General features: G+C 42.9%; 1 protein-coding gene across 1 annotated transcript in view; it reads right to left on the bottom strand.

Moving 5' to 3' along the window:
• The window catches only part of SOS1 (SOS Ras/Rac guanine nucleotide exchange factor 1), a 453,501-nt gene that overhangs the window by 284,477 nt on the left and 145,230 nt on the right, over nt 1-23,794 (bottom strand). Inside the window, exons 10-11 of the mRNA XM_069235148.1 lie at nt 15,672-16,327; nt 7,333-7,414 (exon numbers count right to left, since the gene is read on the bottom strand). Coding sequence (XP_069091249.1) covers nt 7,333-7,414; nt 15,672-16,327 — 738 coding nt within the window. The remainder of the gene's footprint in view (nt 1-7,332; nt 7,415-15,671; nt 16,328-23,794) is intronic.

The following is a 23,794-nucleotide window of genomic DNA, read 5'->3' as shown; positions in this document are numbered from 1 at the left end:
TTTCCCAGAATGTCGGATCATCAACAGATGTAGAGGTTTTTCACATAATTTACCAAAGTATTGGTCACATTTGTGACCCAGTACACTCTGGTTATTTGAATTTATCTTCTGGTATTCTGGACCCCACCCCAGTGGATTGTGTCCACAATTGTAAAGGTAAGTAAAGCCTGAATATTAAGCAACATTCCAGGGCTCATCCTACTGAGAATAAAGAGAGCAGATCATCCTAATATGGGTCGTACCCTTAAAACAGTGGAATCCACAAATCTTTAGAATGTCTGGAAACAATGTGATGGTGAAAACAAAATTGAAATTATGTCAGTGACAAGTACTAGACTGGAGTTTGGTGGCTCTCATCTTTCGTTTTTGGATGCAGTGAGAAACTCTTCAACATGATGAAAAGCCCATACCTGTTTCAAACACATGATTTCTTTGGATTTTTTGAATATATTTATTTTAAGATTTAAATAATGTTATTCAAGTAAACATTTAGGGCAGTCTGCAGGTTGTCCTGTAGACCAATTACATAAGAGTCTTCAGTTTACTGAATGTACACTATATTGTAGCTGTGCAATCACACCTCCTTAACTCCAGTTATAGAGATCGCTGAGCATTCATTCAATGTAAAGCACTCATGAACTGTCCATGTAACTTTAAAGCTCATCCCATATCATGAAAAAGTCTTCACAATATGCTGTTTTTCACTGGCTTTCAAAAAAGCAAGATTAATACGAAATGTTTAAATATCACTGGCTGAAGGATACAAGGAGATCCATCAAAATTACTGAACTGATTCCACGAAGAAAGAGGTCCTGCTGATAGTAGACTTAAACAAGGTGGTTTTCATCCATACCCCTTATGCAGTACGTTATAGTAAGTAAGATTGGTAGGGGCAGGCTGCCAAGAAAGGCAATGCTGTGTCTGTGAGAACCTAATCTGTTATCAACCAGCGTCCTTGGTGGTGGAGAAAGGAGCTCTCAAGACTCCAAAATTAGCCTCCTTCCTGGGGAACTGAAGATGCTGAATTTGTAGGGTTTCACTTGGTTATCAAGAGAAATAGTACTGTGATTACTGATGTAGTGTACAATGAGAAAGAAAATGTGTAGCTTTAGTGAAGGTAAGTTTCAATTCTCTTAAGGACACAGAGGCCAGGATTATGCTATTCTTACTTCGCTTTATTACAAAATTTCCGAAACATCGGCCATTTTAACATTAACAAGAAAAGACTACGGTTGCCAGAAACCCTAGAGAACCACAGTAAGTCCCTCCTCTCATCACAGTGCCAATATAGTCCATGTTCTCTTTCAGGGCTCTCTTTTTTCGCCTGAATCACACCCAATTGGACTCATCATGCATCTTGTTTCGACTCCATTTCCTATGACGAGAGGAAACCCATTACTGACCATTTCGAACAACATTGTCAGCATAAACACTTCAACAGTAGAGTATAAAACCAAACTGTAATGGAAGACATATGAACCACTAAATAACTTACTTCAAAAGAATCAACAGAGTCACAACTTGTACAGTTCATGAATCATGATCGTGAAAGCATTACTTACTCCAAGATGGGAAGGTAAGCATCCAAACTGACTGCCGAGTGGGCTAATCCTCGCCTCTGTGTCCTTAACAGAATTGAAACTTACCTTCAGTAAAGCTAGGCAAATCTTCATTTTATGTCAGGATCGGAGGTGAGGACTAAGCTAGTTCAAAGTTTGCACATAATTAACTGAGCCACATCTAGCACTGGCTTAAAAAAAAAAAACCTTTTAAAGATGGAGTCTGAGGACCAATCAGCTGCACACATTATTTCCTCCAAATGAGCTTCCAGACAGAAAGCCTTTGAGGCCATCGCAACTCTTGCTGAATGTGCTCCCAACTTTTTGGTGTCAATAACCAGCTTCTTGCATAACCAACAGCACTCAACGGGCTATAGTAGGAGAACACTTTGCTTTGTACGGTTTCTGTAAGGCAATGAGGAGCTGCCTTTCGCCTGGGGGGTCACCCTTTTGTCATAAGTCTTAAAACATTGTACTACACACAGCTTGGGCACATCCCTAAAGGCCAGATAAGACATTATACAGGTGTCAGACTTAATCCATTTAATTACCGCAAATGCCACCCCATCTGGGGAAGAAACTCCGCCTTAGAGGTCAAGGGCTCCCACATTAGAAACCCATCTACATGAGACTAGACACAGAAGCACTGCCAACTTGGCTGAAAGTTCTTTCCGGGATAAAAATCTATTTGGTTGCCAAGACAGAAAATGGTTAAGGACCTGACTGACACCCCACAACTCCAAATAATGAGTTTCTTGGGGAAGAGAAAGTATGAGCCCCCTGAGTAAAAGGGTGTTCCCCCACCGGGCTGCAGTCCACCTGAGCATGTCCTGCTGAGATGGTGGACATGAAGGTGTCCTGCGCCCATGGGGTTCAGACCCAGTCACAGAGCCAAACTCATCCATCTTGTTCAAGCCAAACGGTATCGCTTGGTCGTGTTGTCCAATCAGGCCTTCAGAGAGGAGAAATTCAGCATGTTGCGAAAGCCCTGGGAGCGTCCAGTGTCGCCTGTAATCCACCAGGCCATCAGTTGCAAGGAACTTTCCATCACGAGCCTGCGAGGCTCAGCAGAATGTGAGGAGAGAGGGGGAGTCAGATTGGAGAATTCCAGGAAGGTTCCAAAAGAACTGGGAACCACACTTGAGACCTCAACAAGGGTATTACCATGACTACCTCTGCGCCCCTTGACGGTGCACTTGGGTTGACGCTCTGGTGATAAAGCATATTCCTTCTCCTGGCCCTAATCCTGTAGAAACAAGTCTGTCGCCACTGCTTGAGGGTCAGGCCTCCAGCTGAAGAACGAGGCAGCTGGGACACAAAAAGGTAGATCGAGAACAGGAACATGAGTCGTGAAAGGTGAGAGTGCCAATCCACCACCTGTTTCGACTAGCCCGGGAAGTATTCTGACGTAACCGAGATGTGGCTCTCCAGGCAAAAAAAACACAAATTTCTTCACCAAATCTGCCAGAGATTTGGATACGGTACCCCCAAATGATTTCTATAACGTACCACAGATACGGTGTCCATTTTCAGAAGGACACAAGATTGAATCCTGTCTTTGGTCCAATACCTCACCAAGAAAGAACGTGCTCAGAGTTCTAAACAGTTGATATGTAAGCTTTGTTCTTGTGGGGACCAACTTAATCCTGGAAAGAATTCCCCTTAGTGTGCACCCCAACCTGACCGGCTCGCGTCAGACTATCAGGAAGTTGGGAGCAGGTCAAATGATCGCCCTCACGCTCCATGCCTCCATGTGGGATAATCACCAATTGATTTCTTCCTTCATTTCATCCGAATGTGGGACAGACTGAGCACAGGTGGGACCTTTCTGAAGGTGATGCGCCTTGAGGTGCTGGAGAGCTCTATAGTGAAGAGAGCCCAGAAAAATTGCATGGATCGATGAAGAGAGTAGACACACTAGGCGCATGATCTACCTGAGAGAGGTGTGAGGCTTGGTTAAGGTCTGGCGCAATTCATGCCGACTCTTGGCCATATTCCAGGACAGAAGGCTCAAGCTGGCCATGGTAGAGCCTATTACGAAACCTAGGAAGGTTGTTTTCTGAGCTGGAGACAAGGGCGATTTCTTTTCGATGACCACAAACCCTAATCCTCAAAGAAGATGGACTACCACCCAGAGCTGATGAGTAAGCATTAAAGAGCATGGGGCTAAGAACAGCCTGCTGCCTAAATAGACAATGAGTTATCTCCTGGGCCTGAAGTAACTCTATCCCTGGTTAAATGACCTTTGTAAAGGACCGCGGGCGGAAGACAGACCGTATGGAAGTGTGGAGAACTTGAAAGACTGGTTGCACCAGACAAATTGAAGAAACAAACAATGGGAGGGAAAACAGGGATCGTCAGGTAGGCTTCCTTCAGGTCTAGACACACCATACAGTTCAGTGGAAGCAGCACATCCCTAAGGAGGTCCGCGCCCAGAACCTTGCCTCCTCGAAGTCCTGCAGCCCCTACCACGACCGGCCCCCCTGGAAAAACCTTGAGGGGAAAATGTGCCTGTTTGTTTAGGCTTTATCTAGTGAGGTGAAGGTCACCACAAACGTGCCCAACTCCTTCACAAATGGGTCCCCGAACAGACTCACTTGGGCCACCAGGTCCGCTTCTGAGGAGGCTAGGTTGACCAGTTTGGGATCGATCTTAATAAGCAAGGAGCGGAGATGCTCTGTGACAGCACACAATTTGCATTTCCCATAAATATTATTGCGCGTTGGGCACAACTTGAGAGGACATCAGGGGGAGTGAGGGAACCTGAGGCCTTTGCCTCCTCTGCCAGGTCTAGGATCTTTGTCATGGGGTCTATGGTATTGTGGAGCTTGTCTTGGCAAGAATGCCAAGAGCAGTCAATACCCTTCTTAAAGTCTTTCATAAACTTGCCCAAAAAGGTAGCCATCGTGGGGTCGATGTCTAGGGTAAAGGTGACCTCCCCAACTTAAGAAGGGCAAGGGCACTCCGCCCGAAGGCAGTTGTGAGCGTCCTTTTCCAAAGGTTTGCAAAGATGCACCTTCACAGAATTTGAAACCTTATATGCTGAGACCCAGTCCCGGGACCTGGGGTGGACAATGCCATCTGGGTCCAGCATGTCTGAAACACTCCGGCGCATGAGTAGGATCTGGAGAAGGGCCCTAGGGCCAAGAATTTCCCACCTTCTCTTCTGACTCCCCATGGGATTCATCTGGATCTTGCTGGTCTGGGGAAGCTGGCCAGGAAGGTTGTGTGTAGGTGACTGCAGGCTCCCCTGGCCTCCTCGAGAGGGGGCACCTGGGCCAGGAAAGCTTTCTTAAGACATATGAAAGTGTCATGGTCTACCCCTTCCAAACATTGCCTCTTTTGAAGCTGGGACACTCAGTCTGGGTTGTCTTGGGTGGGTTTGTGGATGTGTGTGTGGGGGAGGGTTAGCGTGGTGAGGTTTGCACACTAACACAATTTTTTCCAGAGGCGCTGCTCAAGAGGCTCCTTGGCCAACCTAACTGCCTTATAAATCAAGTCTTCTACAACCTCGTAAAATGATTTCTCGTACTGAATGAAGGAAAGGGAATCCTCCTCCTGGTAAGTGCCTGCCGAGGATTGCATGCTTGGGATATTAGTATGTATGTCCCTTTCTCACTAGACTTGGTTAACCAGACAGCTATCAAGACGCCAGAGGGGGCCAAGATATGTAAGGGCTGAGCCCAAATGTGGGTACACACTGTGCGTGTGAAAGTGGTTTTCGGGTGGGATATGGGTGCTCAGGGACGCACAAATAAAAGGGCGCAAGCCCTAAGGACACACTACCCCGCTGATCACTGGGGAACTGCCTGACAGAGTGTTCTTGTCAGCCTGCACAGCAGTGTAATTACTGACCCTGCAAGCGTTTTTAATGGAGGGAAATACAGATCCCAGTGGGGTGTCCCTTGCAGGGTAACACAGAGCCCAAAAGGTAGTTGTGCTAGGCAGAGCGGACAGGGCTTCAGCAGCATGCGTCTTATACTTTTCTGTGACAAGACATGAGTCGCGGGCCGCAGAGACCTGCCGCGCGACCCTGCCCTTGGTGGTTGGCGGACTGCAGCATAAGGAGTGCGAGGTAGTCCCGCGACCGACGGGAACCTGTTGCACAAGGGAACCTGCTGTACAAGGAAACGGCAAGTTTGCAGTAATAAACAGTAAACCAGCAATAACTATTGACTGTAAAGGCAAAAATAACAGAGAGCAGGGAAAAACACTTGATTGGACTACTGAGCAGTGAAGAAAGAGGGAGCCCTGAAAGAGAAGATGGACTATATTAGCATCAGATGCTGTAATTAGAGGATGGACTTCCTGTGGTTCCCTAGGGTTTCTAGGAACAGTAGTTTATTCTTGTTAATGTTAAAATGGCTGCTGTTCAGGATAGTTTGTAATAAAGCTAAGTAAGAATAGCATAATTCTCACCTCCAGTTCAGACATAGAATTCTTACAGTCTTATCTATTTAGACATCGACAGAGAAAAAAACTCTAAACACCATATACTATATGAATAAATGAACTAAAAACACTTTATCATACTACATCAATCATAAGCCATAAATTGATATACTGTTATCATAATGCAGTCTTTGGCCATAAGTGAATGTTGGGCACCACCTGAAACAATGTGCAAACAAAAAACAGTTTATCCAAAATAATATGTAAATACAGAACAGTTTATGTAAGATGAGCAAACGATCCGAATAGGTGGCATGGCAGCTGTGAAAATAAAGATATGACATACCTTTAAACCTCAGCTTGTGTTGTTACAAATTCACATTATGTACATGCCTTTGCCATTTAGTTACTGGGTTTGGAATGTTACACCTTTTTGGTTTTGTGGATGAAAGCCTTTGAAATTTGGACCCTTGTGATGTTGGCAGCCCACAAAGGCCTGCTCTCTTATCTTGTCAGATTTTACATTTCCAAACTTGAGATCTGTTCAATGGCATGTAACTTACTTGAGTGGGAATTGGAATACAAAAAGGAGGAGGTTATACCGAAAAGATACAGACAAGGGATGAATTGTAAACTTAATATGGACTTGAGTGGTAGCTTCTTCACAATTATGCTACTTGTATGAAGCAGCTATAACTTTAGTATCTAATATTAGCGGTTCAGTTTACACCTACCTAATAATCTGATATTTACTGCTAGATGGCCACTGGCAATGACTTAACTGATAATCGTGGCACAATATCCTGAGTAGATACCTGGACAAATATTAAATAGCGTTTCACCAGAAGGAGCTTTGTGGGAAAAAATGGAAGGCATATCATAGCACCTCTTGGGAGACACTGACTTAATAAAGGTATGGAAAAAACAGAAGGGAGACAAGGGGAGGTGGAATGTACAGAGAGCAACAGAGGGGCAATGACTATCCTCAGTGAGCAATGAAAAAAGGATGTAAACATGGGTAGTAGGCAAGAACATAAGGAGCACAGCTTCCTTAAGGGGCTAGGACTAATGTTTTATGACTGGGGACATATATTGACAGTCCATATATGATGCAACTAAAGGAGAACGGGATATAAGAGAAGAATTGCACTAGAGGAATAAAGCGCAACGACTGTGCCCTAAGCAATGACAACCTAAACTAATGGATATGTTCAAAATCCAAAGTAAAAACATAATAAAAGACAAAATAGAGTTACAATATAAATGTAATGTTTTTAAATGTGATTGTTTTTCAAACATGCCGCACAAATGTAAACGGGTGAAAGCACTGAAGCACTGCAGGGAAACACTACACACTTTGCTGAACAATTATATGCAGTACCTTTCTATCAGAAGACTCAGTAGTTCCTGGGGTTTGCAGAATGATCTATATGTAGTAAGAAATGTCCGGACGAAATTTGGATCTAGAGAGAAAAACAAGTCTATGACTGAATATGTTGGATGATAACTTTGCTTAGAAGATTTAAATCTGTAACATATCTGTAACCTCAGGACAACTTGTTCACATCCTGGTGAAATCAAATATACATTTGTTTTGTATTCATTAGCAGCACATCAATGACAAGTCAGTGCTGTGTACACCATTTAAACTACTTACCCGATAATAATGCTGTCCTGTCACAGGTGTACATCTCTAACATGAGGTTATCTACCCTTTCAAATGTCTTTCACGGAAAAAGGACACATTTGCAAATGAAATATTTAAATGAAAACAAAGAATGTCGGCTGTATTCTTATTTGCATGCAATAGTAAAGTCCCTAAATAATTGATGGTGCCTTGGAAAAAGTGGCATTTCTGTGGATTCCTCTACACAAAGACATCAACGAGCCACGACGACTCTAAAAATCTGTTTCTCATTAATACCTTTAGAAACTAGGTCCACAGTACACTAAAAAAAAAACTAACAGAAAAGCAAAAATACTTGCACCCCCAAAGGCCATTTACCAACAGACACAGTTACTTACCTTTGTCAATTATCTTGCTGTTGGATACTCTATTTATCTGCAGATTCCTCCCTTGCTCAATATACACAGGTGCCAAATTTGATCCAAAAACTTTCATAGCTCTCCTTTGGCGTTAGGGGTCTCTCCTGACGCCATCTCAGCCCCAGAAGAGACTTCCTGAAGATTTCCTTGGAGCCATAAAACATACTCCTGGCATCAACATCATCAGTTTCCCATTCATTTTTTCCGTATGGTGAGAGGCAGGGATGAGAAATAACATCAGCTAAAGTAGAAGAGTGTCACAACCTATTTACAGCCCAGTACTGAGCCCTATGACCATCCTTCAGAACATAGAAAAAGATGTGAAGAATATGTTGGTTGATAGAGTATCTACCAAAAATGTTAACAGAAGCAAGTACATTTTTGTTCTGAAGAATACTTTCACTTTTAGATTCATCAACTGTGATTGCACACCGAGTGCTGATCGGTGTATGGAAACTTAGCATGACACCGAGGGCAAAAGCGAAACTGAGTCCGTTCCATCAGCGTAACATTGGTAGACTACCACGCGTCGAAGTAGGCCCAAGAAGGGCGAGGTCGCCCCAAAGGGGCGTGTAATCGCCGCCGCCGATTACAATCGGATCGAATGTAAGATTGGAAAACCCGATCAAGAACTATACCAACGTTTATAGAAAAGAAGAGAGGAAACACGTCCGAAACTGACAGCGGAAAAAAAACAATCTAACAAAGGACTCTATGCCCATGTACACGATCACCGAGAAGAGGAGTCACTCGATCTTGTGACGTAAAAACTTTCTTCGAATAAAAACAACTTGTAACACTCCGAGCCCAACACTAGATGGTGGACTTATGCAAAGCATGTATATCTGCAGCTACACAAGGCATCTAACCCACACACACACACATATATATGGAAAATATCACTTACCCAGTGTACATCTGTTCGTGGCATGAGACGCTGCAGAATCACATGCTGTGCATTATCCTGCCATCTAGTGTTGGGCTCGGAGTGTTACAAGTTGTTTTTCTTCGAAGAAGTCTTTTTGAGTCAAGAGACCGAGGGACTCCTCCCTTTCGGCTCCATTGCGCATGGGCGTCGACTCCATCTTAGATTGTTTTCCCCGAAAAGGGTGAGGTAGGAGTTGTGAGTATACTAGATGTGCCCATGCAATGGAGTAGGTATGTATGTACATAATGTGTATTAAAATAATAGTTATTTACAAATTTACAATTTTCATTCAACTAATAACGGCTACATGCTCCCGGGGAGGTGGGAGGGCGCATGTGAATCTGCAGCATCTCATGCCATGAACAGATGTACACTGGGTAAGAGACATTTTCTGTTCGATGGCATGTGTAGCTGCAGATACACATGCTGTGCATAGACTAATAAGCAGTAATCTACCCAAAATTGCGGTGGCTTAGCCTGTAGGAGTTGAAGTTGTCTGAAATAATGTTCTTAATACAGCCTGTCCTACTGTGGCTTGTTGCGTTGCTAACACATCTACACAGTAATGCTTAGTGAATGTATGAGGCGTAGACCAGGTGGCTGCCTTACAAATTTCCGTCATAGGTATATTCCCAAGAAAAGCCATTGTGGCGCCTTTCTTCCTAGTGGAATGTGCTCTTGGTGTAATAGATAGATCTCTTTTTGCTTTAATATAGCAAGTTTGAATACATTTAACTATCCATCTGGCGATGCCTTGTTTGGATATAGGATTACCTGCATGAGGTTTTTGGAAGGCTACAAACAATTGTTTTGTTTTACGAAATTGTTTTGTTCTGTCAATGTATGACATTAGTGCTCTCTTTATGTCTAATGTATGTAAGGCTCTTTCGGCTACTGAGTCTGGTTGCGGAAAGAATACTGGGAGTTCCACTGTTTGGTTTAGGTTGAATGGTGATATGACCTTTGGTAGGAATTTGGGATTTGTACGGAGAACCACTTTATGTTTATGTATTTGTATAAAGGGTTCTTGAATAGTAAATGCATGCATCTCATTTACTCTTCTAAATGATGTGATAGCTATTAGGAAGGCTACTTTCCAAGTTAAGTATTGCATCTCACAAGAGTGCATGGGTTCGAATGGTGGTCCCATGAGTCGTGTTAATACAATATTAAGGTTCCACGAAGGTACTGGTGGTGTCCTTGGGGGTATGATTCTTTTTAGTCCCTCCATAAATGCTTTGATGACTGGGATTCTAAAAAGCGATGTTGTATGTGTAATCTGCAGATAGGCAGATATTGCAGTGAGATGTATTTTAATGGAAGAGAATGCTAGATTAGACTTTTGTAAGTGTAATAAGTAGCTTACAATATCCTTTGTGGAGGCATGTAGTGGTTTAATCTGATTAGTGTGGCAGTAGTAAACAAATCTTTTCCATTTGTTTGCGTAACAATGTCTCGTCGTAGGTTTTCTAGCTTGTTTAATGACCTCCATACACTCTTGTGTAAGGTCTAAATGTCCAAATTCTAAGATCTCAGGAGACAGATTGCTAGATTGAGAGATGCTGGATTCGGGTGTCTGATCTGTTGTTTGTGTTGTGTTAACAGATCTGGTATGTTTGGTAACTTGATGTGAGGTACTACTGATAAGTTCAACAGTGTTGTGTACCACGGTTGGCGAGCCCAGGTTGGTGCTATGAGTATTAGTTTGAGTTTGTTTTGACTTAGTTTGTTGACCAGATAAGGAATAAGTGGGAGAGGGGGAAAAGCATAAGAAAATATCCCTGACCAACTGATCCATAGTGCATTGCCCTTGGATTGAGGGTGTGGGTACCTGGACGCAAAGTTTTGGCATTTTGCGTTTTCTTTTGTTGCGAATAGGTCTATGTTTGGTGTTCCCCAGCGGAGGAAGTGATCCTGTAGGATCTTGGGATGAATTTCCATTCATGAGTTTTCTGGTGATCTCGACTGAGATTGTCGGCTAACTGGTTCTGAATGCCTGGGATGTATTGTGCTATTAGGCGAATGTGAGTGTGAATTGCTTAATGCCAAATTTTCTGTGCTAAGAGACACAGTTGTGACGAGTGTGTCCCTCCTTGTTTGTTGAGATAATACATTGTTGTCATGTTGTCGGTTTTGACAAGAATGTGTTTGTGGGTGATTAGTGGTTGAAATGCTTTTAATGCTAGAAACACTGCCAACAGTTCTAAATGATTTAGGTGGAGTTGTTTTTGTTGACTGTCCCATTGTCCCTGTATGCTGTGCTTGTTGAGGTGTGCTCCCCACCCCATCATGGAAGCATCTGTTGTGATCACATCTTGAGGCACTGGGTCCTGGAATGGCCGCCCTTGGTTTAAATTTGTAGGGTTCCACCATTGAAGCGAGAAGTGTGTCTGGCGGTCTATCAACACTAGATCTTGGAGTTGACCCTGTGCTTGTGTCCACTGTTTTGCTAGGCACTGTTGTAAGGGCCGCATATGTAATCCTGCGTTTGGGACAATGGCTATGCATGAAGACATCATGCCTAGAAGTTTCATTACAAACCTTACTGGGTAGTGTTGGTTTGGCTGTATGCTTGATGTTATATTTTGGAACGCTTGGACCCTTTGTGGACTTGGAGTGGCAAACGCTTTTTGTGTGTTGAGTGTTGCTCCCAAGTATTGTTGTATGTGGGATGGCTGCAGATGTGATTTCTGGTAATTTAGAGAAAACCCTAGTTTGTGTAGAGTTTCTATAACGTATTGCGTGTGAAGAAGACACTGTTGTTGAGTGTTGGTTTTTATTAGCCAGTCGTCTAAGTACGGGAATACGTGCATGTGCTGTCTCCTTATGTGAGCGGCTACTACTGCAAGGCATTTTGTGAACACTCTTGGGGCTGTTGTTATCCCGAACGGTAACACTTTGAATTGATAGTGTACGCCGTGTATTACAAACCTTAAGTATTTTCTGTGAGAAGGATGGATGGGTATGTGAAAGTAGGCATCCTTGAGATCTAATGTTGACATGTAGTCTTCCTTTTTTAGTAAGGGAACCACATCTTGAAGTGTTACCATGTGGAAGTGATCCGACTTGATGAAGAGATTCAGTGTTCTGAGGTCGAATATAGGTCTTAACGTTTTGTCCTTCTTTGGAATTAGGAAATATAGTGAGTAGACGCCTGTTCCTTTCTGATGGTTGGGTACTAACTCTATTGCTTGTTTTTGTAATAATGCTTGGACCTCTATTTGTAATAGGTCTAAGTGTTGTTTGGACATATTGTGTGCCCTTGGGGGCACATCTGGCGGGTAATTTGTGAATTCTATGCAATAACCATGTTGGATAGTGGCTAGGACCCATGCGTCCGTAGTAATGTGTGTCCAGTTTTGATAGCATGCGTTAAGTCTCCCGAGTGGTGTTAAGTGTTGGGGTTCTGTGATATTGAAGTCACTGTTTGGTTTGGCTTGTTTTACGTGTCTGGAACTTTCCCCTTCCTCTTGGGAATTGTCCACCTCTATATGAGCCATGAAACCCTCCCCTCTGGTATTGTGCCTGATAGGTGGGTCTGGTTTGCGAGGTGGAAGGCTCTGGTGTTTGCATTCGAAACCCCCCTCTAAATCGTGGCTTTCTAAATGTGCCTCTGCCCTGTGGGGAGTAGAGCGCGCCCATGGCTTTGGCCGTGTCTGTGTCCTTCTTTAATTTTTCAATTGCTGTGTCCACTTCCGGCCCAAACAAATATTCCTGGTTAAAAGGCATGTTCAACACTGCTTGTTGGATTTCTGGCTTGAATCCAGAGCTTCCTAACCATGCATGCCTGCGAATGGTTACCGCAGTGTTGACTGTTCGTGCTGCCGTGTCTGCCGAGTCTAATGCAGACCTTATTTGGTTGTTGGATACTGCTTGTCCTTCTTCCACAACCTGTTGGGCACGTTTCTGGTGTTCTTTGGGCAAGTGTTGTATAATGTGTTGCATCTCGTCCCAGTGTGCCCTGTCGTAGCGAGCAAGTAGGGCTTGTGAGTTTGCGATCCGCCACTGATTGGCTGCCTGTGCTGCCACTTGTTTGCCCGCTGCGTCAAACTTCCTACTCTCTTTGTCAGGCGGTGGAGCGTCTGACGATTGAGAGTTTGCCCTCTTTCTTGCTGCTCCTACAACCACCGAGTCTGGTTTAAGTTGCTGTGTTATAAACACAGGATCCATTGGGGGAGGCTTGTATTTTTAATCCACCCTAGGCGTGATAGCCCTTCCTTTAACTGGCTCCTGGAATACCTGTTTTGCATGTTTGAGCATGCCCGGGAGCATTGGCAGACTCTGGTAGGAAGTGTGGGTGGATGCCAGGGTGTTGAACAAGAAATCATCCTCTATTGGCTCAGAGTGCATTGCTACATTGTGGAACGTAGCTGCCCTTGATAGTACCTGCATATATGCAGTACTGTCCTCTGGAGGTGACGGCTTTGTTGGGTAACAGTCCGGACTGTTGTCTGATATTGGTGCATCAAACCAGTCCCATGCATCAGGATCATCCTGCATCATCCCTGTATGCGTAGGTGACTTCAGAGGAGGTGTTCCCACCGGAGACAACTGTGGTGATTGTAGTGGGGAAGGTTGTGGTGAAAAACTTGGTGGTGGTGTTTTTTCTCTGGTCACCTTCGGCTGCATTTCTGACTCTTGAAATGCCAGTTTTCTTTTTGTTTTAATTGGAGGAAGAGTTTCTATTTTTCCAGTTTCCTTCTGGATATGCAACCTCCTTTGCGTATGGTCTGGCTCTACCATACATATTTCCTGCTCAAATCTGTGTTTTTCATGCATTTGGCTGGAAAGTCCTTGCTCTTCTGTGTAGGAGCTTCTTTTCGGCTCCGAAGCCGCTTTTTTCAGTACCGATGTTTCCGATAAAGTCTTTCTCGGTTCCGGCGTTATTTTTCTCACCTTGGGTGAGTCGAACTCTCGGTGTCGAGATCGTTCGTTGCCGGAATCTTTACCGGAGTCGGAAGGCTTCAGCAAATCTGTGGCCTTTTTCGGTGCCGATGTTTGGTCACCTTCTTTTCGATGGGTTAAGCCATGGCCTGCTGGCGGTGGCGTCCCCTTGGCCTTAACGATCTTTGTGTGAGTTTTGGACGGGGCAGTTTTACTCACTGTTTTCTGCATCGTCGTGGTTCGCTCACTTTCGGAATCGTCAGAGTCCGTCCCCTGGATGGAAATTCTTTCCTCCTCCTCGGCGTCGAGTTGTTCTCTCGGTGTCGACGCCATTTGTAGTCTTCTCGCTCGATCACGAAGGGTCTTTTTTTATCGAAACGCTCGACAGGCCTCACAAGTATCCGCCCTGTGTTCTGGTGATAAACACAGATTACAGACCAGGTGTTGGTCTGTATAAGGATACTTCGAGTGGCACTTCGGACAGAAGCGGAAGGGGGTCCGATCCATTAGTCTTCGTCGATGGATGCGTTCGGGCCGACCAGGCCCCGCTGAAGAGCGGAAGCCCTGAAGGGCCGCCGGAGCGCTTCTGCGATCGGTGCCGATACGATAACACTAACCCGGTACCGAGCGAGAACAATACCGTCGAATTTTCGATATTTAGCTAACTTTCCCGATTCGAAATACGGAGCGCAGAGGAACACGTCCGAACCCGATGGCGGAAAGAAAACAATCTAAGATGGAGTCGATGCCCATGCGCAATGGAGCCGAAAGGGAGGAGTCCCTCGGTCTCGTGACTCGAAAAGACTTCTTCGAAGAAAAACAACTTGTAACACTCCGAGCCCAACACTAGATGGCAGGATAATGCAAAGCATGTGTATCTGCAGCTACACATGCCACCGAAACATATATATATGTGTGTGTGTGTATCGTGAAAATAGAAAATGTTAGGAACTGTAATGGCCACAGGTGTCCAGGGAGGAGAGTGGGTGTATGTGAAACTACAGCACTATATGCCACAAACAGATGCTTACAAGGTAAAATTCCGTTCAATAGCATGTGTGGCTGTACCAGCAGAGTAAGAAAGGCATTTTTGGTTTCTTTTTTTTAATAGGAGAAAAATTAATATAACTTATTCAAGAACAAGCTGTATTGTAGGACTAAAGAGGGATACGCCCAGATTTGATATCTGCATCTTCAGCAATGATTCAGCAAATTCTAACTCCTTTCTTGGGTTGTAACTGCCATTTAGATCGTCGGTGTATGTGTTCTCTTAACGGAACATTTCAAAATCTCCAAGTAAAAATGGGCCGCTCATCATTAGTAACTCCAATTCAGTTAAGTTACTTGTGGCATTATATTGGAAACCTGTTTTTCAGGGCCACAGTATTTCAATTTTCAAGGTGAACAGAAGCTGAACACAGGACATGAATTCATAAAAGATTCATGGCTGGAAAATATGTTATGAGAAAGGGCATATACAAAAATAAGGGATATCACAAAAATAAACACTGCAACCTTCTTTAAAACAAATTTAAACACCTGAAATGGGCTGTTACTAAGTCAGACATCAGCAATTACAAGTACAAACTGATGCTGAGGGGTGTACATACAAATATAACGCATCAGTGTGCAAATGTCAAGCTATGTTGAAATTAATTACATGCTGATGACGGGGAAAATATTTTAAAACAAAAAGTTGATCAGAATTTTTTTTTTATTAATTCTTTAGTCCAGTCTTAGAAAATAAGTTATCAATAGAAAATGTACTTGATTTTATTTGGTATAAACACATCTGAGTAATACATTTTATAAGTTAAAACAAATAAATGGAGCATCAAGTGTTTCTTGCCCAGTACACTTACCTGCATACATGTGGTATGTAAGCCTCTCAATAAGTTTTACAACAGTTCCTGCTTTAAGAATTGGAATACCAGATTTTGGCTGGACGCTTTCTTCAAAGAGAATATTCTCTTCAGAGTCTGGCTCTGCAAATCTGTAAAGTTTAGGGTTAGGGAGTCTCAATGGCTCTTCTTTCTCTTCCTGCAACATTGTTACATCCAACATTCTTTCAAGTGTAGTACGATACTGCAAAGATATTAAGGCCGCCATCCAGTTGTTTTTCTCCTCTGCAGTTTTAGCAGCAAAAATTACATTGTCCTCGTCTTTCAAGATGATTTCAAAGGCATGCTTGCACTCATTAGTGTCATCCTTATCATTAATCTGTACCTTCCTCATAAAGAACTTTTCCTTAAGACGATACTCTGCATTGCCAGCTCCAGGAAGTCTGGGTTGACCATGATTGGACTTGCAGCATATCATCAACCCATCAAAGAGGAATATGTGTCTCTCATGCTTAGCTCCAACACGTGTAAGAGGTCCTTCCATGATGAACTCATTGCAGCACTGACCAATATCCTTTCCCTCCCAGCCATCAATGTTTTTTTGAATTTCATTCATCTTTCTGATTGCAAGTTGCTTTCCCTTCATTTGCTGATTGTAAAAACGACATGCAGATTCACTGCAATGAAAGAAAAGGCATTACAAAGTGAGAAAAACATGTAAAATCAGGGTTGGACTGTGTTCCATAAGGAGAATGATATCTTCTTGGCATACAAGGCGATACCCAATGTGCAGTCTGTCAAATTTATAAACAGACAGAATAATGATTACATGTACCAATAGCTTTCTAGAACTGCTAGCCTGCCAAGATTTAGATGCTCTAAACATATATGTTTAGAAGTTATTGGTTTTTGGTGTGACCTACTTCAGTACTCCATTGTAAAGGAAAGTCAGACACAGAAACATTGTTTTAATGGTTAAAATGATGATTATATATGGACAGACAATTTGTAGGCATCCATATCAAGAGAAATACAATTTATTTTTTTCTTATTTATTGTTGATTTCAGTCCTCTTGTCTCTTTACATTACTTTGGTGCAGGTGGCATGGTTGGGGGGCAGGGGGCAGGGTATTGTGTGTGTGTGTGTGTGTGTGTGTGTGTGTGTGTGTGTGTGTGTGTGTGTGTGTGTGTGTGTGTGTGTGTGTGCTTGGGTGGGGTGGGTGGGGGAGGTGTGTTAATAGAAAATGTGCCGTGCCCGTTCCACAATCTCACCTTCTGTAGCACTGGAATCTCATGAGATGCCAGATGAGATTGCATACGTCAGAAGGGGGTCACCAAGGAAGGGATGGTAAAATATGGTACAGTATGGCTTTTAAAGAAGCTGCTCCACTGATCTCCATTAGTAGTGCCTTGTGTAGGGTGTCTTATGTTGCTGTCTTACTTCTAGTTGGACAATTAAAAGCCAGCAAAGACACAGTCATACAGATGCCCTAATAATGATTTCAGGAAAACATTGGAAGTTAACACCATACATGATTGAACGCTGCATAGAAATCCCCATCACTTATCAGGTTTGCACATGTAATATTCAGTGTGCAACACCATTGTTCAATCAGAGAGAGAGTACAAGAAAAAACTACAAATTCTCAGACTGAAGGAATTACAACCCTTGAAACGGCATAAAGGAAAGACACAGACGCCAACACCTTTATATGAAAGGTTGAATTTTACCTACCCTGCATTTCAAGTTAATGGTATGTACATAATACTATTCTCTCTGTTAAATACATGAAATTTCATAAATGGTGAGGCTTAGAGTAACGCTCAACACACTGCCCCTAAAAATCAACAGATATTCTCATTTGGTTTTCTGATGTGCCCACTGACTGAAGAGTCACTCAGGAACCGGTCTTGTGCAGTCAATCAAGAGGTACTAAATAAATAAGAGAGAACATTTCAACAAGACAGAAAAAGGTTACTTATCTGTAAACTAGAGTTCTTCAGTGTTGGTATAGTTCATTATTTGCATGGTTCAATCATTCCTTGTTGTGGAGCTTGGAGTCCACACAATAATGTTTTTACAGCAGTATAAAGAAAATTGCATTTATAAACAGTAGACCAAAACCAAGCAGTGTTAGATCATACACCACATTAGAAAAGACCCAGACTTAAACCAATAAGATAAGTGTACTGAAAACCTCTCCCCCAGACACCTTACATCAGATTTATAAGGCACCAGTGTGGAAGGAGGCTCAATATAATTCTTCAGAAGTGATTACATACAATTCTAAATGGAAAACTGGCTCTAATTGGAAAGACTTGCTTGAATTCTGACCTAAGTACTTGTTAATATTGCAACAGTCGATGTTGATGTGGACAATGGTACATTTATGTACAAAAATGAAATCACATCACTATTGTCCAATTCACCCACCATTAACACTCCATCAACCCTGACTGAGAACTCAGAAATACGTGGTCAGGCAGACTCTGAGACCTAGGTCTGAGGTTACTGACTGACAGGTCACAGGTGGGGTGGCACGTTGCCGACAGACAAATGCGCAAACAGGAAACTCAGATCAATCCCACAGCTAGTCGCAGCGACATCAAAATGGTCCCAGGAGATTGGCCCAATGAATCACACTTAGCCAGAGGGGTGTGCGCGCATTCCCAAAACACAATTAAGTAAGAGGCTACATGAATACACAGCCACTCCGAATATGACACACAGTAACACGCAGTGACCACGCTCCCCTCATGCTGGACATCTGGGCACGTTACCCAGTGGCCCTCATGTATCCACACAAGGTCGAGGCCCACCTGCAGGTACCATATTTGCAAGTTCAAGACAACGACCCACATTCTTTACCTAAAAAGGAATGCTGAAATTGCTTCATGGTGCCCAGAGAAATGTATAAAACATTGTTCTGCTCAGATCAATTGTACTTTGAGACAGACCCTGTTACTGTAAATGTTCTCCCAGTCGTGGTGTTTAATTAAACCAACTGTTCCTTTTTTTGCCAAAGGCCTCTTTGTCTTCTGTGTTTTTTTTTTTTTTAAAGAAAATTCACACTCAGACAACATACTCAAGCATGTTATTCCTTCATGTATTGGTAATTGATTTGCTATGTAAAGTTTCCAAGCTAACATGAAGAAATGTTTTAATCCTATTAAGGACACAGAGGTGGTGATTATACATTTCTTTCTTCATTTATTTTGCTCAGAAGCCTGTTAACAAAAGTATTTTCAAAAGTGGAACAGTGGGACTACATCTGCTATGTGTCCTCTCAAAAGTCAAACTGTCCACCAATCGCAAATCACTGGTCCCATGAAAACAGCACACAAGGGAAAACACTTTATCTTTCTTCAAGCGTAAATTTAAACAATGGCTTCCTTGTAATTGATACTCCAGTCCTTGCTCTGATCCTAGAAATAAATCTACAGTATAAGCGAGGCTATCCTCATATCTTGAAGAAATGTTCATCACATGGTTCAGGTCCGGGGTACACAAATATTAACATTTATCAACCAGGTTACCATGATCTCAATGATGACATTTCCTGGAGCACCCTAAGTGGTGATTGGAAATTATTGCACCCTTCCCAGAAATCACTAGAACATAATATCACTCTGGGTCAAAGAAAGACAATAATGTAGAACCACATCAAAAGCGAAATTTCTACAGTTAGTCTACATGTCAGGTAGGACAGGTAGGATACTCCTTACCTTTGTGTCTTTAATTGAACTCAAACTTTATTTCACGCTAGTTAGAAAATGTTACAGTCTATGTCAGGACTCAAGGCTTTGATTATGCAAATTTAAAGCTTACTAACAACCAATAATGCCATCTCCATCACTAGTTTAACTTCTTGAAGGTTGAATCAGATGACCAGTCTGCCAGATTCAGGATATAATCCAGGTGACCACTCAGCACCAAAGCCTTGGAAGGCATAGCCCCTCTGAGTGTGCTCCAAAAACTGTACTGTTAAAGACTGATTCCTGAATAAGCCAAACACAACTCGCAATGGTGGGTGAAGAGATTGTTTGTACCGCTTCTTGCTTGCAGCCACAGTTCTTCCGTGACGTCTTCATACATCTTAATGCACATCACCAACAGAACCTAGGATTGCCAGGAGAAATAGAGTAATGAACCACTCTAGTGTTCCTGGACACCGTAAAAGAAAAACCTTTTGACCTGAACATTCTAGCCGAGACATTCGGAGTTCTTACATCTGACACCCTTTTACATGAGGTAAGAGATAGCAACTTGCCAACTCACGTAACAGTTCCTTCACTGAAAGGAAATGATTATCTTGCCATGTTTCCAGTAGACTCAGAACCAGGTTTATATCCAAAAGGCGTGAATACTAAGGTTCAGGTGGGACAGACATACGCACCACCCCTTAACAGTCTGCTTACCACTGTGTCTTCCTCTATTGAAACTCCTTTAAAGGGGAGATGTCCTGCCGAAATGGCTAGCCTACATGCGTTGTAGGTGCTATATGTCAAGCTCCTGTCTGGTAATTCTGACTGAAAATACAAAATATGGACTACACCTCTCCCCTCTAGATCCAGATTCCATCCCATACACCAAAGGGGCCATCTGCACCAAGCAGAGCTATAATTCTTACCTTTAGAGTCTGGCCAACCTTTCCGGATGAAGTTAGAAGGATGTTTCGAAAGGCATCTGGTGCTCAAACATCTCTGGCAATCCTCCTGACCATTACGCCAAGGATTTCATCCCTGACCAGTAGGTACGAGTTGCCAAGAACATCCTTTAGAATATTCAGACTCTGAGAAAGCAGGATTGGATAATCCACTGTAAGTTCCAGAAGAACTGGAAACCATGCTTTGAGACCTCCGTAAGAGTTCCATGGCCGGTCGTAGCACCTTGGAGAAGCACTAAGTGTGGAGGAGAGACCGAAAGAGAGGAATGTGAACTTTTACGCCTGCTGCCTCCACAGGAACTGAAGGTGCAAAAGTCAGGGATGTCAGGTAAGCTTCCTTCAAGGTCTAGCATTACCATCCAGTTGTTTGGAAGTATAAGGTCTCTGGAGAGATGCATTTCCTCCATTTTAAAAGGCAGTAAACTCTTCATCCTACAGTTGATCCATGGATGGTGGGCCTTGTCCTTCTTTTTCACCAGGAATAAATGGTTCGAAAATCGTCGTAGATGGAATATTGGCCTGCAAACCGATCCTTGCATTTCCTGATCTCAGAGTCATGCGTGATTGGGATGAGACTAATAGAATAGACCTCTGTGTCTTGCTTAGAGTTCCATAGAGCTCTATTTTGAAACCTGTCACCATCTGTAGTACCCAGGCTTTCTGCAATTGTGCATGAACAGCGACAACATCCCATCCAACCCTTGACTCGGAAGAAGGGAAATAGCTTATCTATGGTACCTTCAGGTGCCCTGTTTGCTCCTCAGAAAGCTTCACTGCCAGTTACTTGGGTGGTGAAAAATGGCTGTGTCATTTGGGACCTCCTTCCAGTCTTCATGGTATGTAGGGACCCGGCTCATCGCCAGACTCATCACAGTCCTGACAATCCAATACCTCCCAGTCAGCGTCCTGAAGGGAGGGAGGGGAGGTTATCCTCTACAGGCATATTTCCATGCTGGAGGTTGCCTCTAGAGTGTCCCAAGTTGGAAATTTGCCACTTCTGGGTGGCTCTCAAAGGTGTCAGAAGGGTGTGAAGTGGCTAATGTCTTGGCCACAGCCTTCCCGGCACCATTCTTAACACCCTGAGGACTGAAGGGTCATAAGGGCCACCACTTTTTTCCCAAACAAGGAAGGTTCATCAAGAACTAGAGTGCTAGCTTCAGGTGCTGCAGATTCAGGGGTTCCAAGTCAGCTGAGACCACATTTTGGAGAGAAAAATCTATGGCATCAATTAACTTCTCGTCAAGTGGACTTCCATCACTTCCTCCACCTGTCTACGTTCCTTGCACCTGCAGCAATGTTCAGGTGTGGTATAATGTCAAGCAGATGGTAGCCTCTATTGGAGCCTTGGCCGGTATCCCTGCACTGAATGTCCCCGTACGGGACTCTAAGCCATCAATCGCCTTTAGATTTACAGGCCCCAATTTGATAGGTAGACCTTACTGCCCACTGTTCCTTCTGAGTACCTTGGGCTATAAACAATAGGGGAAAGCCTGCCTCTACCTGACAACATTCCACAGTATTAATATCACAATGGAGCGAAAACTATTTGGGGAAAGAAAAAGACTCTGGGCTTTGTGCCTGTAGGTGCTGCCGATCCTCTGTGCTTGTGCATCTCATCAGGAGACCAGAGACACACTTCTCATCGCACCTGGAAGTGCACCCTGCTGGTTCATGACACACTGTGCTTATTGGGACCCTGGTCCTAGTAAACCAGCTTGGAACCACCCCACAAAGGTGTGTGCGCACTGCGCTCTGGGCACAAGAAGAGCAGGGCCTTCCAAATCAGATTATTTGGTGGCAGAATGCGGTCTCCAATAGGTTTGTCAGAAAGGCTCAACTGAGCTTGGTGTTTTGTCCCTCTGTATGAAGCCTCCTGCAGCATCCGCACAACTGAAGGGAAGATGGAAACAACCACTGCAAATGCAAAGCAAGAACAAAACTAAATAACCAAGCACTAGACAATGTTTAAGTCACACGACCAAGCGACAGTCATATTAAAATTCATGTTACAATACTTTGCAAACAAAGAAAAAAAAGAAAAACACACACAAGGGAAAGCACTACCATGGCTACTGAGACACGAAGAAAGAGAAGGTGCTTTCCCTTATGGGTTGTTTTCATGGAAGCAGAATCTTGCAATTTGTGGACAGATTTACTTTGTAAGGACCCTTTTATTCTGTTTAAGATATTTTTATTAACAGGCAAAATAAATGAAGGAAGAAACATAATTGGAGCCCCACGTCCTGACGTACAATAAATTTTTCTAATGTTATTGTGAACCTTTCCCTTTGAAAATACCTTTTGACCGTTTTTCCCTGTATTGTCCCATGTGTTACACGGAACACCCCATGTGTCTTTTGATTATATATTTCAAATGTATGGCTTCAGGAGCATTTATCCCACTGAACATTCGATATATATATCATATAGATTCCACCAGTAAACATTTATTAGGATATCATCCAGTATTCTTATTCTCATTTCTGACACGTCCGAATCTTGGATGGTTTGCTACACAGAAACAAATGAGCAAACCTTTGGACAACCCTTCTTTATTGAGATGAAAAAAAAATCAATATAAATTTCTACGAAGGTGGGTGGAATACAGAGACTGAAAAAGATTAAAGAAAAATCAGATTCAAGTGAAAAATAACATCTCTTGGGGACAAGGAGTATTTAACATGGGTAATGGAATCGCAACAACATTTTCCTGTGATTGGATAGTCCTGAACAGCTCTCAAATGGAGTGAATCAAAGCTTAAAGAAACAGAGTATAACAAAAAAAATCTTTATGGCACAAATAGAGTTGCCAAGATTTTAACTGACAGTCAATAAACCACCTGAAGAATTCAAATCTTTTACCCTCAAACAAAAGAACACAAAACTAGAAAAATAAATAAAAAGTACAACATCGAAAATACATATCCTTACCTTAAGGCAACTTTTTCAAATCTGCCAATACCTCCGTGGTAAACAGGCAATATTTGAGAGGATCAAGAAAACATTTCATTACATTCTCTTCTGAGTAAGAAGATGATAGAGACAGATTCGATCATCCACAACCTTTTTAGGAACATGTCATAGAGGAAACAGATGGGGTGAAAGGTAAATTTATCAGACATAATAACACAACTGATTCAGATATGCAACCTTTCGCTCATATACTCCCGGAAGGACAGGAATCTTTACTAAATAAAGGGTTATGTTTCGCCCCACTAAATCTGGGGACTCCATCAAAACCAGGAGTGAAATTCTCCAATTTGTGAGAAAAATAAGATTTTTTTTTTTTTTTTGTAACATACAGATGCCCATGAGACTGACACTACAGGACTTGGAACTGAACCGAGCACAGCCTCCATGCCTCCAGAAATAATTATTTCTGAGAAAACAATCTTAAAAGATTGGGAGAAAATGACAACAAGCCTCGCGTTAATTAACATTTAACAATGATGAATTTGAGATCACCAATACGTTAGC

This window comes from Pleurodeles waltl, chromosome 5, assembly GCF_031143425.1.
Source record: "Pleurodeles waltl isolate 20211129_DDA chromosome 5, aPleWal1.hap1.20221129, whole genome shotgun sequence".
NCBI classification, from domain to species: domain Eukaryota; kingdom Metazoa; phylum Chordata; class Amphibia; order Caudata; family Salamandridae; genus Pleurodeles; species Pleurodeles waltl.
This window is presented reverse-complemented; position numbering and strand designations above follow the sequence as displayed.